Source organism: Hipposideros armiger, unplaced genomic scaffold, assembly GCF_001890085.2.
Source record: "Hipposideros armiger isolate ML-2016 unplaced genomic scaffold, ASM189008v1 scaffold_16, whole genome shotgun sequence".
Classification (NCBI taxonomy): Eukaryota; Metazoa; Chordata; class Mammalia; order Chiroptera; family Hipposideridae; genus Hipposideros; species Hipposideros armiger.
The window spans coordinates 6,222,672-6,238,549 of record NW_017731366.1 but is presented as its reverse complement, the minus strand read 5'-3'; the positions used below and the strand labels follow the sequence as shown (position 1 = coordinate 6,238,549).

At 36.1% G+C, this 15,878-nt stretch overlaps 1 protein-coding gene across 1 annotated transcript in view; it reads right to left on the bottom strand.

Moving 5' to 3' along the window:
- Positions 1 to 1,319: 1,319 nt before the first annotated feature.
- Positions 1,320 to 15,878, bottom strand: part of DHX36 (DEAH-box helicase 36) — a 46,094-nt gene continuing 31,535 nt past the window's right edge. Inside the window, exons 19-26 of the mRNA XM_019626720.1 lie at positions 14,640 to 14,813; positions 14,419 to 14,505; positions 12,738 to 12,821; positions 8,461 to 8,560; positions 8,278 to 8,368; positions 5,654 to 5,774; positions 4,895 to 5,047; positions 1,320 to 4,504 (exon numbers count right to left, since the gene is read on the bottom strand). Coding sequence (XP_019482265.1) covers positions 4,319 to 4,504; positions 4,895 to 5,047; positions 5,654 to 5,774; positions 8,278 to 8,368; positions 8,461 to 8,560; positions 12,738 to 12,821; positions 14,419 to 14,505; positions 14,640 to 14,813 — 996 coding nt within the window. The 3' untranslated portion in view covers positions 1,320 to 4,318. The remainder of the gene's footprint in view (positions 4,505 to 4,894; positions 5,048 to 5,653; positions 5,775 to 8,277; positions 8,369 to 8,460; positions 8,561 to 12,737; positions 12,822 to 14,418; positions 14,506 to 14,639; positions 14,814 to 15,878) is intronic.

Genomic DNA, 15,878 nt, shown 5'->3' with positions numbered 1-15,878 from the left:
ACGTCCTCCACAACTAGACTGAAGAACAAAAGGACAGCAACTTGTCTGTTCCCCTTCCCCGATTCCCCAACGCTGTTCCCCTTCCCCAATTCTGCAATAAAAAAATCTTAATCAAATAATTTAACAAGAGAAATAGCTGTTAAAATGGGGTGAATGGAAGCGTAGGCAAAAGTTAGGCACTGAAATACCTAAAAGGTGTACAGCTAAAAGGCCTAAAGAGAAAGAGAAATCATCAAGGAATCAATATTTCATTAAAGGAAAGCTTTGCTAAAATGAATTTTATTCCTCACCAAGTTGCTTTCATTGTGTGAAGGTAACATAGGACACTTGGGAACGACTCAAAAATATATCACATTATCTTCTTGGGAAAAAAAAATTATTTGAAAATTCACACCAGATTAAAACATGAATCAAAGGCAGGCCCCTAACTCAGCAGGACGGTGGGACTTGCGTCCCCAGTACAGGCTGGCTCTGCGGTGCAGCCACATCAACTTCTTCCTTCGCTCCCACACCTTTACCCACAGCAAGCATGTTCTGTGCCATGCCGTTCTTCACCTCATGCTGGATATGCAACCTCTTGACACCAGTCACCGAAAACCAGTGCAAGTCTCTTCCGGCACTTGATTAATTGGCTTAACTCTCTGTCATACCAACCGACGCAAGAGTGGCACATTTTGCCACTTGCTACGTGAAAGACATTTTCTGCATCTCTAAAATTCATAAAGAATCCTCCTCCCTCTCCTTGATCAAATATATCCCTAAAGCCCCAGTTATTTAACATATAAGGTGGAAAACCAAAACACATAGAGACAACTAAGGAAGACAGCAAATAAGCACACGAAATATGCTCCTCACTAATCATTACAGAAATACAAAAACAAAACCACGAGCTGTGACTCCACATCCACTAAAGCTAAAATAACTGAAGCAACAACAAATAACTGAAAACACCAGCGGTGGCAAGGAATTACAACACTGGGAACCATCGCACATTGCTGCTGGTGGGTGTGTGAAATGGTACACCCACTTTGGCAGTCAGTTTGAAAGTTTCTTATCAACACACTTACCATATGACACAACAATCCTAATCACAGGTATTGACCCAAGAGAAATGAAAACATATCTACACACAAACTTGTAAACACGTGTTCATAGCAGCTTTATTTATAATAGCAAACTCAAAGGTCCGTCAACTGGTGGTGAATAAACTGGTATAACCATACAATCCAATGCTAAATAAAACAGGAACTAACTACTGATACATGCAGCAACATACGTATCTCAAAAGCACTGTCAAGGGAAAGCCAGACACAAAAGACTACATATGATTCCATTTATTTGAAATTCTAGAAAAGGCAAAACCAGGGGATGGACTACAAAGGGTAACAAGGGAAATTTTTAGGTGATATGGTAGCAATTACATGACTATATGTTTGACAAAATTCACAGAATTATAAACTTAAATGGGCTAATATTATATGTAAAATAATACATTAAAGCTTGCAGTATGGAAATAAAATGGGTAACATGCTTTTTTATGTGAAATTTCTAAATATTCTAAAATGAGGATGTAGTTTTAAAATAAAATGCCATTTAAAAAACAGCATATTATAAATACAAGATTACCACATGATCACAATTTCATAAAATATATACATACAAACTCAGAGCTAAAAACCATGGAAGGAAGATTACCATTTACTTTGGGTAAGAGGGTACTAAAATAAATTCCTTCTAAAGCTTTTCTGTAGTTTTCTAACTTTTAGTGTGGACTTTATTTTTAAAATGCAGTTAAGATAAAATCACTTGTAACAATTGGTATAAATGTATCTAGAGCTTTTACCCTTGTTAAAGAATTAGGAAGGTGTCACATGGACTCACTTTTCAAAGACACTTTAAAGATTATTCAGTGATTTCTTTACTTTTGTTTTCCATAAGTTTCCATTTCAAGGTTATTTGTTCAAGAGTTATTCTCGGTATCACTCAGAATGGCGAGGCAAATAAATAGCTTTTTCTTCTTAATTTAATGCCTTATTCTTTAAAACTACCAAATGACAAACAGTTCTCAGACCTGTACTACATTTTCAACTCAGTAACAACCTATTCTGTAAACAAAAGAAACAACACAGATAGCACCTTCAATTAAAATTTCCATCCTGATCAGCTATAGAGAAGATTCAAATTGGGGGTGATAATAACTGCTTAATCTCTTTGAATGACCAATCATTAAACAATTCTTCAGGAACATTTTCCCTGTTTATGTGGAGACTAAATATTGGTTTGCAAACATGGAACCAATTAAACAGTCTTCTGTTTTTACAGATTTTTAAAATGCTTTCCGCCAAAACCATTTTGGCCAACTGACTGTATAGTAAAAGAAAAGAAAAAAAAAAGTCACACTCTTTAGAACAAACAGGACCTAATGGCCACCTTCAGTTTAGGGCCAAACCTAATATGCTACAATATTGTGACATGACTCATTGCAAGAATTCAATGAGATGGGTCACTTTTGGGAGACTGGCCCAGAGAATGGATTTAGGACACACAGTACATTTAAAACCTTGGAAGGCAATGATAGGTGGACATACATTCCCAGAAATGGGAGTAGTACCGGAACCAGTGCTGTTAACAGATCGTCATAGCATTATCAGTAAATCTCAGCCCTTGTATATCTCTTTTCCTTTGGTTTCTCTGCATTTATTGGAAGGCACAATATGTAGTTTTTAGGGTGCAGCAGGATGTTCTTCCTATGTTTCTTTTTGCAGTATGTCCAGTACTACCACTTTTGTCAGACATATAGGTCAGTTAGATGACAAAATAAATGGTAGAAACAGAGGCCTCAGCAAACAATGCTCAATGAATAGTATGTTTCAGGAACATACTTGCTTCCAAGTTATACAAAAGGCCCTACCAAAAGTGGCTAAAACAATAAAAGGTTTATTATATCAAAATAAGTCATGTGTAGGGAGGACAGTTTGAGTGGGACAATTCAGCAGCTCACTAGCATCATCAAGGGCTCTAATGATTTTCACCTTCCCACTGAGCCAACCTTGTGGTCATAACATGGCTGCAGCAGTTCCAAGTGCCAGATTCAGACAGGACAATCTCCAAGGGGGTGCAGAATTTCCTCCTCCAAGTCTAGTAGGGAGGAAAATCTCCCTCAGATGCTCCTTGAAGATCTCTTCTCAGTTGCCACTGGCCAGGACAGGTTCACAGTCATGCTGTATCAGTTACTTATAAGGGGAATAAGACGGTGCACGGTCCAACATCCCCAGGCACAAGGCCGTACAGAGCGGGAACACGTGAACACAAGCAAACAAGGAGGGAGGAAGGGAGGGACGAGATAGCAGCCAACAGTATTTGTCACAACTGGATAGAGCTAACACATACAGTACATATCACACTACCTTCAATTAGCTGAGAGGGTAAAATAGAACTCACAGTATGCAAAAAAAAAAAAAGTATAATAGACTATTAAAAAATATTTCATGGACAAATAATATCTAAGATTCAGTAAGTACACGCTACGTACCAGACACAACTTATGCACTTTACGTATATTAACACAGTCAGTTCTCACAACTGTTACCTGTATTTTAGATAAGGAAAAGGACATAAGCCAAGTAACGTGCCCAAGATATCTAGAAGTGGCAGAGCTGAAATTTGAACTTAGGTAGTCAGGCTCCAGACCCATGCTCTCAATTGCTACATTATGCTGCACAAGGTGACATAAAAGGGGTACGAATATATTCTAAAAAGATTTTAAAAACACACAAAAGACATCAAATAAACCAATGGAGAGGTGGAGATGCAGAAACCAAGCCAAAAAGTTAGCTGAGATTTACACACTGTACATTTTATTAAATACTGGGTTTTATTACAACAAATTAACTTCTGATAGAAGTTCCACTTAAAAAATGTGGCTGTGTTCAAATTCCTACTTGACACTGCTTTTTGATTAACCATTCTATTTTTACTGGTTCTATACCAGTCATTTTGTGCAGCAAGATTAGTTTTAACAGAACAAAGGAATTTCTCAAGTGGTATAACACCAATATATATAAAAGGAATACTCCCAAAGTGTGGACATTACCACAACAGAGAATATGATCAGAGAACATACTGTTTTTGTGGTATATTTATAATAGCTATACATAACATTGTTAACTCATGCACAGTAAGTCTTTACTACCCACTGAAGGTTTCTACCTTACATGTGGAAATTACTAATGTCCCAAGGTTTGGCATTTAGCCAAAAGTTAAACTATGATGGAAAACAGTTGTCAAATTGGCTTTTCATACCACCACAGAAAATTTGTCAGCTGTAATATCCATCCTGGAATCGTGGTGGCAACTTCCTGGGAGTTACTTTTTCCTGTGTTTTGATCAAGTCTGTAATAGCTGAGAGCACTGCACAGTCTCTGGATTTCGTGTCAATCCAATCTACGGGATGGGGACTTTCGATCTTCTCTTGCAAAAGGGTATCTAGTTCCTTTCTTAATTCCTAAGGTTGGAAAAATGACACAAGTTCAACAAAGGCAGATATACTATCAAACACTGTAATATATAAAAATGACTTTAGCCACTATAAGGAACTTCATAAGCTATTCTACAAAAGCCTGAAATATTTAGTGAGCAACTAATGTGTGGTTTTGAGTAGCCAACTAAAGTACAGTAAAATTCAAGAATTCAAACTTCCAATCACACTAGGCATTTACAATGGTTGGTCTGTAACTACCTCAAAAAAATATGAATCAAATTCTCAACACTATTTGCTCTGCTGAACTACATCAAGAAATGTTTACTATAACATATCTAACACCTGGAACAAAACCACAAGACGACATACTAAACTGCATGTAGATTCAGAGATAATCATGTAAAGTTAAGTCACCTTAACCAGATGTGCAATTCTTGCTGGTGACTGAAAGACAATCCATTCATCTACAGCAATAGTTTCCTGATCGTTATCCTTCTGGATGGAAATATCACCTCCAAAGAACAAGAGACAGTATGGGGAAACTTCTGTGCAGTCATACAAGTATATCTACAATGAGAATTAAAGCAAATTAATACCTTAAGGAGTCTGAATTACTGTCACATTAATTCAATAATAATAACACCAGTATCAGTTGATTAGAATCAATCCTTTTAACATAACTATTATCCTATTAGTGTAATTAGAGACTAGTTTTGAAGAAGTATTTTAAATGAGCCATTTTTGTTTCAATTCAAACAAACCACAGTATTATTCTTTAAACAAAATATTCTGAGTGACAAAACCAAAACACTAATGTAGCTGAAATTATTTTTATCTATATATAAACAGAATCCGACTTAATATTCTGACCAACATGCCCACAAATTATTAGTGTATACTCCTGTATACCAGAAAATGGCAGTATTTCTTGAAAGCAGGCTCTGAAAGAAAATTATGCAAATCAAATAAATGTCCCAATTAATTAAAATACAAAGGCCAATCATGACAGACCTGTACATTAAAAGTATAGGTTCTTTGCTTAAGGAAGTTACAATTCATGTAAGAAAAAAATTTTTTTAGAGAACAAATTTTGTTTATAATTATGAGAACTATATAATTATAAAAATACAAGACTGATATTGAGATCCGTGATTATTTTAAATATTTACTTACACTACTTGTTCTCATCTTCAGGTGATAGATAAGCCAGTTGTAGTGAAACTCTGTTTGCTCCACATTTACGGATTTGGGATGAATAGCAACCAGCCCATCAGTTTTTGTGTAAACTTTCACCCTTTAAAAAAGTTAAAATGTAATTTGTTAAAAAAATTCTGGGAGATTCCAAACCAATCCCTGAATCTAAAAAAAACTCCACAGATAACCTCAGTATATTTTTGCAATATAAATTTTATTTGAGGAAAGAACATTTTTTAATAAAACATGGAAAAATATTAGCTAAATATGAATACTCTATATAAATCATAAAACGAATCCTCTTCTTGAAGGTATAGTCAATCTATTAGAAAGGTGACAAAATATTCCTTAATTATGTATATACTATACCGCCAAAGGACAAAGAATGAAATAAACAGCTGAAATGCGTCAAAGTGATTCAGACCAAGAGAATAGTGTATACATTTTACTGTCAATCATGATACTAATAAATAGCCCTCAATTTACAGAATAACTTTGTGAAATGATCAAATAAAAAATTTCACAGGTTATACACACAGATAATACAAAATAAAAAATTAAGAATTTTGTTTAGAAGGGGGTTTAGCTACAATTGATTTTTAAAAACCTATTCTAAAATGTTTTAAATGATTTCATATTCACGCAAATCCCCAAATTTCAAAACAGGAATACTTGGCATAAATGTACTGTGACAGCTCTACTGTAGTTTCTTCATTCCTATGGGTCTTTTCTTTGAGAGTCATACAATTTTTACCTCAATTTGTAGGAATTTTTAATTAATATTCAACTGGGAGATACTTGGTGGTTTATTTTTAAATAGTCAATGATAATTACTTATATTAGATGACAACACAAAAGCTGATAATCCATTAAGCCTTCCTATTAGTTTTTAAGAGGTTTTTTTGTGTGCTTCTAGGAATCTGTAATACTATCAAAATCATGAATTATAGTTATGAGTCATTATTCAGAATAAAATCAGAAATTATTTTTCCTCCCTGCACAGTCAATTTAACCAATGTCATCCTGTAACTCTACTACCTACATCACTAAAGCAGCAGCATTTGGCAGACTTTTTCTGTATGGCACCACATAGAAAATATTTTAGGATTTGTGGGCCCTATGATCTGTCACAACCATTCCACTAGTGTAGCAGGAAAGCAGGCACAGGCAACAGGTGAACAAACAGGTGTGCCTGTGTTCCAAAGAAGTTTATACAGACACGCTTTTGGCGAGTACCAAAATCTGCTGACCCCTGGTCCAGACCAAACCAAAGCACCAATCCAAAGAGAACTACATTTTTTTTTTTCCATTAAGCCTTCCCAGGATGGCAGAAGGATACATAAAATATTTGAATTTCTGTTAAGATGCCTGTCAAGTTAGGGATAGACATGAAGAAGAATTTGACAAAGTATTAATGTCAAAAAGTACTTAGATCACTTAAAATGTGGATAATCCAGCTGCAACAGTTAAAATTTACGTTCCGCATTATCTTATAGCTGAGGATAAGTTTTCTGAGCATCAGCATTGTGACATATGGAGTACTTCGTTGTAGGGGGCTGTCCTCTGCATTGGTGAATGATTAAGAGGAACCTTGGTACTCAATCTAGCTACTAGATGCCAGTGGTACTCCCTCAGTTATAACAATCACAAATGTCTCCAAAGACTGTCAAATGTCCCAAGGGGCAAAATCACCTCAGTTGAGAACCAACACACGATGTCCGTGTTTTATCTTTGAGGTCTATATTTTTTGTTTATGATCATAGGGTATACATCATTTTTATTTAATACCAGCTCAAATATTTTATGCTACCACACTATGGCTGTTTTATATGCCCACCTAACAGAAATGCCATATAATATGGTATTATAAAACCATAATTTTCCCATTGCTACTAGACATGTATGTTGTTTACAATATAACTTCTAAAAAATTTTGAAATTACGTGCCTAGGACATATGCCTGAAATTAAAATATTCATTTAAAAATCCACTGGGCCAGTGACTGTTTTAATGACAGCACATAACTCTAATCTAGGGTGCCCTCCAAATGGGTGGCAACAATTCACACACCACTAAGCCAGCTGTGACTTCAGTTTCTGTTTCCTCACTAGCTCATTTACTAGGCAAAAATATGCCTCGTTGTTCTCTCCAATTACTACTGAGGCTGTCTCTATTTGTACATGTATTTAAGTTATACTTTATTTTGCAAAATAGTAAAATTGCAATTTTACTCAAAGAGATAAATTACAAAATTATCTGTTTTATAAGAGAGGAAAAAAATCCTAAAGCAAAAATCTGTTCTAAGCAATGTCCATCCAGGCACTGGATTTTAATAACTGGCTTATATTTTCTTATATTTACACTGCTATATTTTACTAATATTCTCTGTGAATAATGGGTGACAGAGAGCTGACTCCAGGGTTGTGATGGGAAAGCAATGCCACTGTTAAAACAGTTTGCCTTCTCTTAAGTGATCAAAAGTACAGGACAAGAATATGGCCCAAATTATAACTAAGAACAAATAATATAAACCCTTGCATTATAGGATCTCTTAAGTTTAAGGAAAGAATTACAAAGAATTCATAATAATCTTCAATGCTTACATTTTTCTTTTTTTACTCAAATTTAGTCGGATTTTAGCAACTTTGGGATACAAACCAGCACAGATGACAGCTTTAATTATCTTCTCATTATCTATTAGGAGTGGGAAGGTAAAGAAAAAAAAGTAAAATACTGATACAATGGACAATAGCAGCAAGTTATTTACACCACATTTTCTGCTTTACCTGAATTTATATTCGATTTTGGATCTTTAGGATTTCTACTGCTTACAAATCCAGCTCCAAGAAGATGCTCAGCAAACTGCCCTTTCATGTTATGCAGCATCTAGGGAGCAATGGAAACAAAGAGAACTAGAATACCTTTCACAGATTTATGGATGTTATAAAGCATACACTCATAAATAAATATAGCTATAAGCTTTCCCTGCTTTATAAAATACTTTTGAAAAGCCATGATGTTTTAGATAGAGCAAGAGTTGGTAAACTACAAAATGTATAAAAACCTGTTTTTATCAATAACGTTTTATTGGAACACAGTCACACCCATTCATCCATATGTCATCTATGGTTGCTTTGCACTATGTAAGAGGTGAGTGGTTGCAACAGAAACCGTATGGCCTTTAAGCCTAAAACAGTTATTGGGTTCTTTTACAGAAAAAGTTTGCTTATTGTAGGCAATAACCACTAATTTATGGACTACTCCATTTTGGAAAAAGATTCACGAATATAATTTTCAATATTACTCTCCACCTCATATTTTGAAAAAAATATAGAAAAGCATACAGAAAATAAACAAAATCCATATTTCTACTGATAATTAATCACTGTTGTGTACTGACACAAAAACTTAAGGCCTGTTTTTTGTCCTTTTTATTTTAAGAAAAATCACTATTTGGGTAAAAAAGAGGCACAGCTCACTATATAAAGCATTCAATTAATATAAAAAAGTACAAATGATGCAATTTCCCTAAACTCAATACTGTCAGAAAAATAATTAAGAAATAATATTGCACTTATTATGTATATACTGACAGAAGAATTAGAAATGCTATCCTAACAATGGGGTAACAGTATAGAAGCTGTTTTACAGAAGTATTAAAATTAATTCTATCGGGGCCGGCCGAGTGGCTCAGTTGGTCAAGAGCTTGCACTCTTGGGTGCAAGCTCTGAGCACCAGGGCCGTCAGTTCGATTCCCACATGGGCCAGTGACGCTGCGCCCTGAGCTGAGCTACCGCTGAGTTACGAACAGGTGGCAGGATGGCTCAGTGGGGTGAGAGCACGTGCTCCTAACAACAAGGCTGCCGGTTTGAATGGTGGGCTACATCCACCTGCAAGTAAGACTGAACTTGGCACCTTGAACTGAGCTGCCACCCGGATGGCTCAGTGGATAGAGCATGCGCTCCTAACAAGGCTGCTGGTTCAACTCCCACATGGGATGGTGGCTATGCCCACCCGCAAATAATTGAACACAGCACCTTGACCTGAGCAGCAAGACTGGACTTTGTGCTGAGCTAGCTGCGCCCTCCACAACTAAGACTGAAGGACAACAACATGGCTGTTCTTCACCAATTCCCCAACACTGTTCCCCTACCTCAATTCCCCAATAAAATCTTAAAAAATAATAATAATAATAATTCTATCCAATATTCAAATAAACAGCTTTATTTACGGTGGCCAAGACATGGAAACAACCCAAGTGTCCTTCGATAGATGATTGGATAAAGAAGATATGGTATATATACACAACGGAATACTATTCTGCCATAAGATAAGATGAAATAGTGCCATTTGCGACTACATGGATGGAACCTGAGTATGCTAAGTGAAATAAGTCAGACAGAAAAAGTAGAATACCATTTGATTTCACTGATATGTGGGATATAAAACTGAAAACAACAAAGGAATAAGACAAACAAATAAACAAAAACTCATAGACACAGACACTAGTTTAGTGGTTACCAGCAGGTAAGGGGGGTGGGAGTGGTAGATGAAGGTAAAAGAGATAGAAAAGATGGTGATGGAAGCAGAACTGACTCTGGGTGGTGAGCACACAATGTGATATATAGATGATGTATTACAGAATTCTACACCTGAAACCTATGTAATTTTACTAACATTGTCACCCCAATAAACTTTAATTAAAAAACATAATTCTAGTTCAATTTAAAGAAATGAAACTGAACTAGATGAATCTTACATTTTCATAATCACAAGATACAGAGGGTGCCAAAAAAATGTATACACATTTTAAGGAAAAAACTGTATTAATTGTAATACTCATATATACCAATAACAAAAGACGAATACAAGTCACATTTGACTTCTGCAATTACAAGAGGTGCTCAAAGTGGTTACCATCAGTGTCCAGACACTTCTGATTATAGTGAACTACTTGCTTGAGCAATGTTGACCGAAGTGTCCACTTGTATACATTTTTTGGCAACCCCGGTATAAAGTGTCCTTCCTTGTAATCTTGAAATAAGAGATTATGAAACATAAAAGTTGGTTATATTTAAATGTATCTTCCTTTTCTGAATTGTGTAACTTGAGTTCCCCCACCTCATTTCTTATAACTGACTCTCTAGGTTACCTCCTGGTTATTACCATTATTTTTTACTGTTCAGGATAATAGCCTTTACATTATATTCTGTATCCATAATTCCTATTTTGTATTCGTCCTATGTTTAAATAATTTCAGTGCACACTACTAGTTGACTTAGCATGCATGCTCCATCCCTGAATTCTTTTTGATTATCTCTTAATAGACAGCATTTCACTGTCAGTGAGTTTTTCAAGAACAGCTCATGGGTGTAATGTTTCAAGTGCTTTCTTGAATGCCTGTCCTTTGTCTTTATACTTGAATTAATATCTAGAGATTGAATACAGTATGCTAGAGTAACATATTTAGCCATCTTTTCATACTTGTGGTTCATGTTTTCTTTTTCAGGAAAATGTTGTTACACAGGAGTAAATATTCAATTACATGTGAATTTTCTATGTATAGACACACCTATAATCTTCAGAATGGATCAATCCTGTCTTATTGTCCACAAATTTCTTCTTGTTTTAATGTTTTTCTTTTGCAGCTGCATGTATAAACTGATTATGTCAAGCCTTTCTTCTATGGCAGTAATTGGCTTTAAAAGGGTGTCCATTTTGTTCCTTGTAATTCTTCTCATCTTTAAATTTTCTTCTTAGCTCAGAACTCTTTTCATTCAGTCTACTGATTTTCTTATTTTTGTTTTACTGAATTCATATTCTTTTTTTTTTTTTTTAAGATTTTATTTGGGAATTGGCGGAGGGGAATAGTCAAGTTTCTGTCCTTGTGTTCTTGTCTAGTTGTGGAGGACGTTGCTTCACTGGCCCATGTTGGTATTGTGATCATTGTGCTCTTCCTGGCTGAGGCAGTAGGTCGCCGGCCATCGGACGGTCGTTCACAGCAGCTCCAGCAGCTCTCACCAGCTGCCAGCCGCTCACACTGGCTGCCGGCCAACTCATGGTAGCTCAAGGCAGCCCCACTGCAGCCTACACTACACCATGGCTGGCGACTCACAGCAGCCCAGCTCCAGGTAGAGCTGTTGTTCACCATCTTAGCTGTAGAAGGTGCAGCTTACTGGCGCATGTGGGAATCAAACTGGCAGCCCCGCTGCTCAGAACTCGCACTCTTACCAACTGAGCCACTTGGCCAGCCCCTGAATTCACATTCTTAAACTGTTCCTTACTATGAAGCAGTTGTAAGATATTTTCTGTTGAGATATACTGTGTTCCATTCCTTTTATCCTTTGGCTATAGTATATTTCAGAGATGTCACAACCCTTCTTTTCATTTTGTTACTGTTTGGGTGTTTTTCATTAAATATGCTGGATTCTGGATTCCTTTAACCCCTTGTAGATTTGTTAAATGTCCAGAACCAGGGTTCACACCACACATGTGTAATGAGGACAGAGAAGGGTATTCCCATTCACACTGGCTTGAGAGCACTTCTCCAATTCAGTGCATCTGTCCTCTGTGTTATTTTCTTCGTTTCAAAATATGCCTGTCCAGCGTTTTCTCACTACACTAAATCAGTTAAAGACAAAGATACCTACCCAAAAGTTAAACATAGTTAAACACAGATTTTAGGAGTAGTGAAAATTTTCAAGTTGAATCACCCAAATGTCAAGTAGGGGGTGGGTGCAGGCACAGTAACCGAGCCTTACTGTGTTTTCTTGCTATGCTCTAGATTCATGTCTTTTCTTAGCTAGTAGTGTTTTGTTTATTACATTATTCATCTTTTCTTGGTTGCAGTTGATTTAATAAAAATTACTTCTATTTTGCATAATGATTCAACTTCATAAGACAAACTCACACAATAAACTTTTGCCACAGATCTAAGTGTACAAAATGCACACACACACGCACACGCACACGCACGCGCGCGCACACACACACACACACACACACACACACACACACACTCTAATCTAACACAGTTGAGGATCACTTCAGAACATTCCTTTACCTGCAGTGTGTTTGAAGACAGAAAATATTCCCAGCAATAGTCTTTTTCATATCTGAAACCACGTTGTCTGGCTTTTTCCCAGCCCTATGGAGCAAAGAAATGAAGAAAACTATTTAAACCTTTCCCCAAAGAAAAGACTGTTACTTGATTGTTTTTATTTGGGTAATAATTTAATCAACTGATATTTTCTTTGTTAAAAAGGTCGAAGAATTTTGAAATGTACCAAAAAAAAAAAAACACACGAAAACAAAACTCCCCAGAATCCTAGTTAAGAGATAACCACCACTAACTGAATTTCCCAACCTTTCTACAAATAAGTTATATGTAGTAGTATATTGTGTATTTTATACAAAATGGCATCATACTATATTAATCAAAAACAAGCATTCTGGGGCCAGCCGAGTGGCGCGATGGTTAAGAACTGGCTTGAGACGCCAGAGGGCCCCGGTTCGGATCCCACATATGAGGGCCAGTGACACTGCCCTCCACAGCTAAGATGCTGAACAACAGCTCAACCTGGAGCTGGGCTGCCGTGAGTCGCCGGCAACGGCGTAGGCTGCAGCCCCTGTGGCAGTGGGTTGCCATGGGCTACCGTGTGTAGCCAGCAGCCAGCGTGAGCAGCCAGCAGCCAGCCGTCCAGTGGCCGGTGACTGATCTGCCTCGCCCGGGAAGAGCACAATGATGGTGCCAACTTGGGCTAGTGAAGCAACGTCCTCCACAACTAGACTGAAGAACAAAACAACAGCAACTTGTCTGTTCCCCTTCCCCCCAATATCCCAATAAAAATCTTTAAAAAACAAACAACAAAAAAACAACCATTCTGTTGAACAAATTTCAATGTTATCATATATTTTTCAACTTCACAAATATGAATTTCTGTCTTTATTTTTAGCTAGAAGAGAACAGAAGGTGGGGGAAAAAGTAATACTGAATAAGCTCAAAAAATATATATAAACTTTCCCCTAATATGTGGTACAAAACTGAGTCTAGAACTACAGTAAAAAGATGCTGTCTCTATAAACCAAATTACATTTAAAGTTTGCAAAGATGGGTGATAAGTGTTTCTCCTCAGATAAGCCTGGCTTTTGGGAGCAAAAAGTGTCCCTCTATTCTGAATAATGCACATGATTATGACACTCTATCAAAATGCTAAATCTGAATATAGGTATAGCTTATTAATGAACAAAGAGACCTTCTGTCATGAATGTCAATAACATACAAGTGAATAATATCCAATAAAATTTTTAAATAAATTGTTTACTTGTTCTATTGTTATAAAAGACAGACAGACTTCTTTTCCAAAATGGCAAATGTAATAAGCTATTACAAAACTGATAAATGATGTTAATTGTTTTTTAAATGTTCACCTGATTTTAAATGTTCTTGTCTCACTTAGCAATTTATTCCTGATAGCTTGGTAATATAGATTATAAAGAGTTAAATACCGTATTTCCCTATGTATAAGTGGTTATAGATTTTTTTCCTTGCATGTCCTGCTTTTTTCATGCTTGTTTTTGCACTCATACAACCACTGTATAAGACGCACCCAGTTTTTAGACCTCAAATTTTTTGAAAAAGGGTACATCTTATACATGGGAAAATACGGTATGGTCGTATTCTATTATCAGCTTTACACCTGAATAAAGTGTCACAATCCAAAGCAAGGTGTTTTTTTTTTTACCTCAAATGCATTCACAACTGTCAGGTGGTCACTTTTAGAATCCTTTGCCAATTCCTTTCTTCTTGCATCTGCAACCTTTTCTTTCCCCTTAAAAAATACAGATAAAGGCAACTTAAATTGCTCTGATAATACAGCATTCTAATAAAAAGCTAATGTGTATCTAAGCAACAACTATTCTGTGAATATAAAAATGCCCAGTCTTTTCTATGTATCTTTCTTACCAAAGGAATGACAAAGGGATCTTTGAAGCTGAGACTAGCAGCAATGGTGAGTACTGGGTCTAAGCAACAGAAGAGAGCTCCAAAAAGAATCATTTTTCCAATGTGTGGCTCAACTGGTAATCGTGCTAAGTGGACTCCAAGAGGTGTCAATTCTTCTTGTTTATCCAAAGCATTCTGTAAAGGAAGGGTTTATGTTTAAAACATACATTGTAAAGCATCACATTCAAAGTTAATTTTAGTTCACTTAAAACAACAAAAAAAAGGCCACTCCTCACTCGTAAGCCCAAACGCCCTAATATTTAATATTGTTCATCAGTTTTAGTTTTCTTTATCAAAACATAAGTTTTAAGCTTGGCAAAGGTTAAACCAGTATAAATAAAAACTAAATTAATCTATACCTCGGCTTTACTATAAATGTGAGAAGTAACACATTAGAAAACCTTCAATCAAATAAATAAAATCACCCACAACAAGAGCAAGAGTTTTGGAAAAAAAAAAAAAAAAACAAGCAGAACACTCAGAGAATATTATATATCGATTCCAGTAGTTTAGGAGGCATGAAACAGGAAGGCAAGAGATAATGATATATATAGGACCCTGAAAAATGGGGGTGACTTCTGTTCAGATTACCTAGGTAATTTGGTCCAATCATCCCACTGAGCATAGCTAACAAAGATGCCTGAAGACACACAGGAGTTAACCAAAGAATTACAAGAATTGCAAGTCTAGCATTTGAAGAATGACAGAAGTCCAGGAAGTTACCCCAATGTTAGGGATCCCTCCCTCCCCCCAGGAAGAAGCAACATAAATCCTCCCTGGCGGAAGTGATCATCACCCCAGGCTTCATATTTTTATCTACAAAGAACTTTGTAGATAGACTCTCCAGTGCACAATTAAAATAACTAGGCATATAGGAAAATAGGAACGAAAAGAAAAAAAAGACAAAAAAACCCTGTGTGTCCCATCAGACACAGACTTCCATTAAATATTCATGGAGGAAATACCCTTGATTTTACAAAAACTTTCAGGAAATAAAAAAAGAAAAAGTATGTAATTCCATCAACTTGTTTTTTTGAAGCTAACATAATCTTGGTACCTAAACTTGAGAGGGACATTTGGAAAAAGGAAAACTAATGAATAATCTTATGCATGAGAAACTCAAAACAAAATAATGCAAATCAAATCCCAGAAAGTTAGGTTTGCTTGAAATGAAAGTTGGTTTAACCTTTAAAAAAAAAA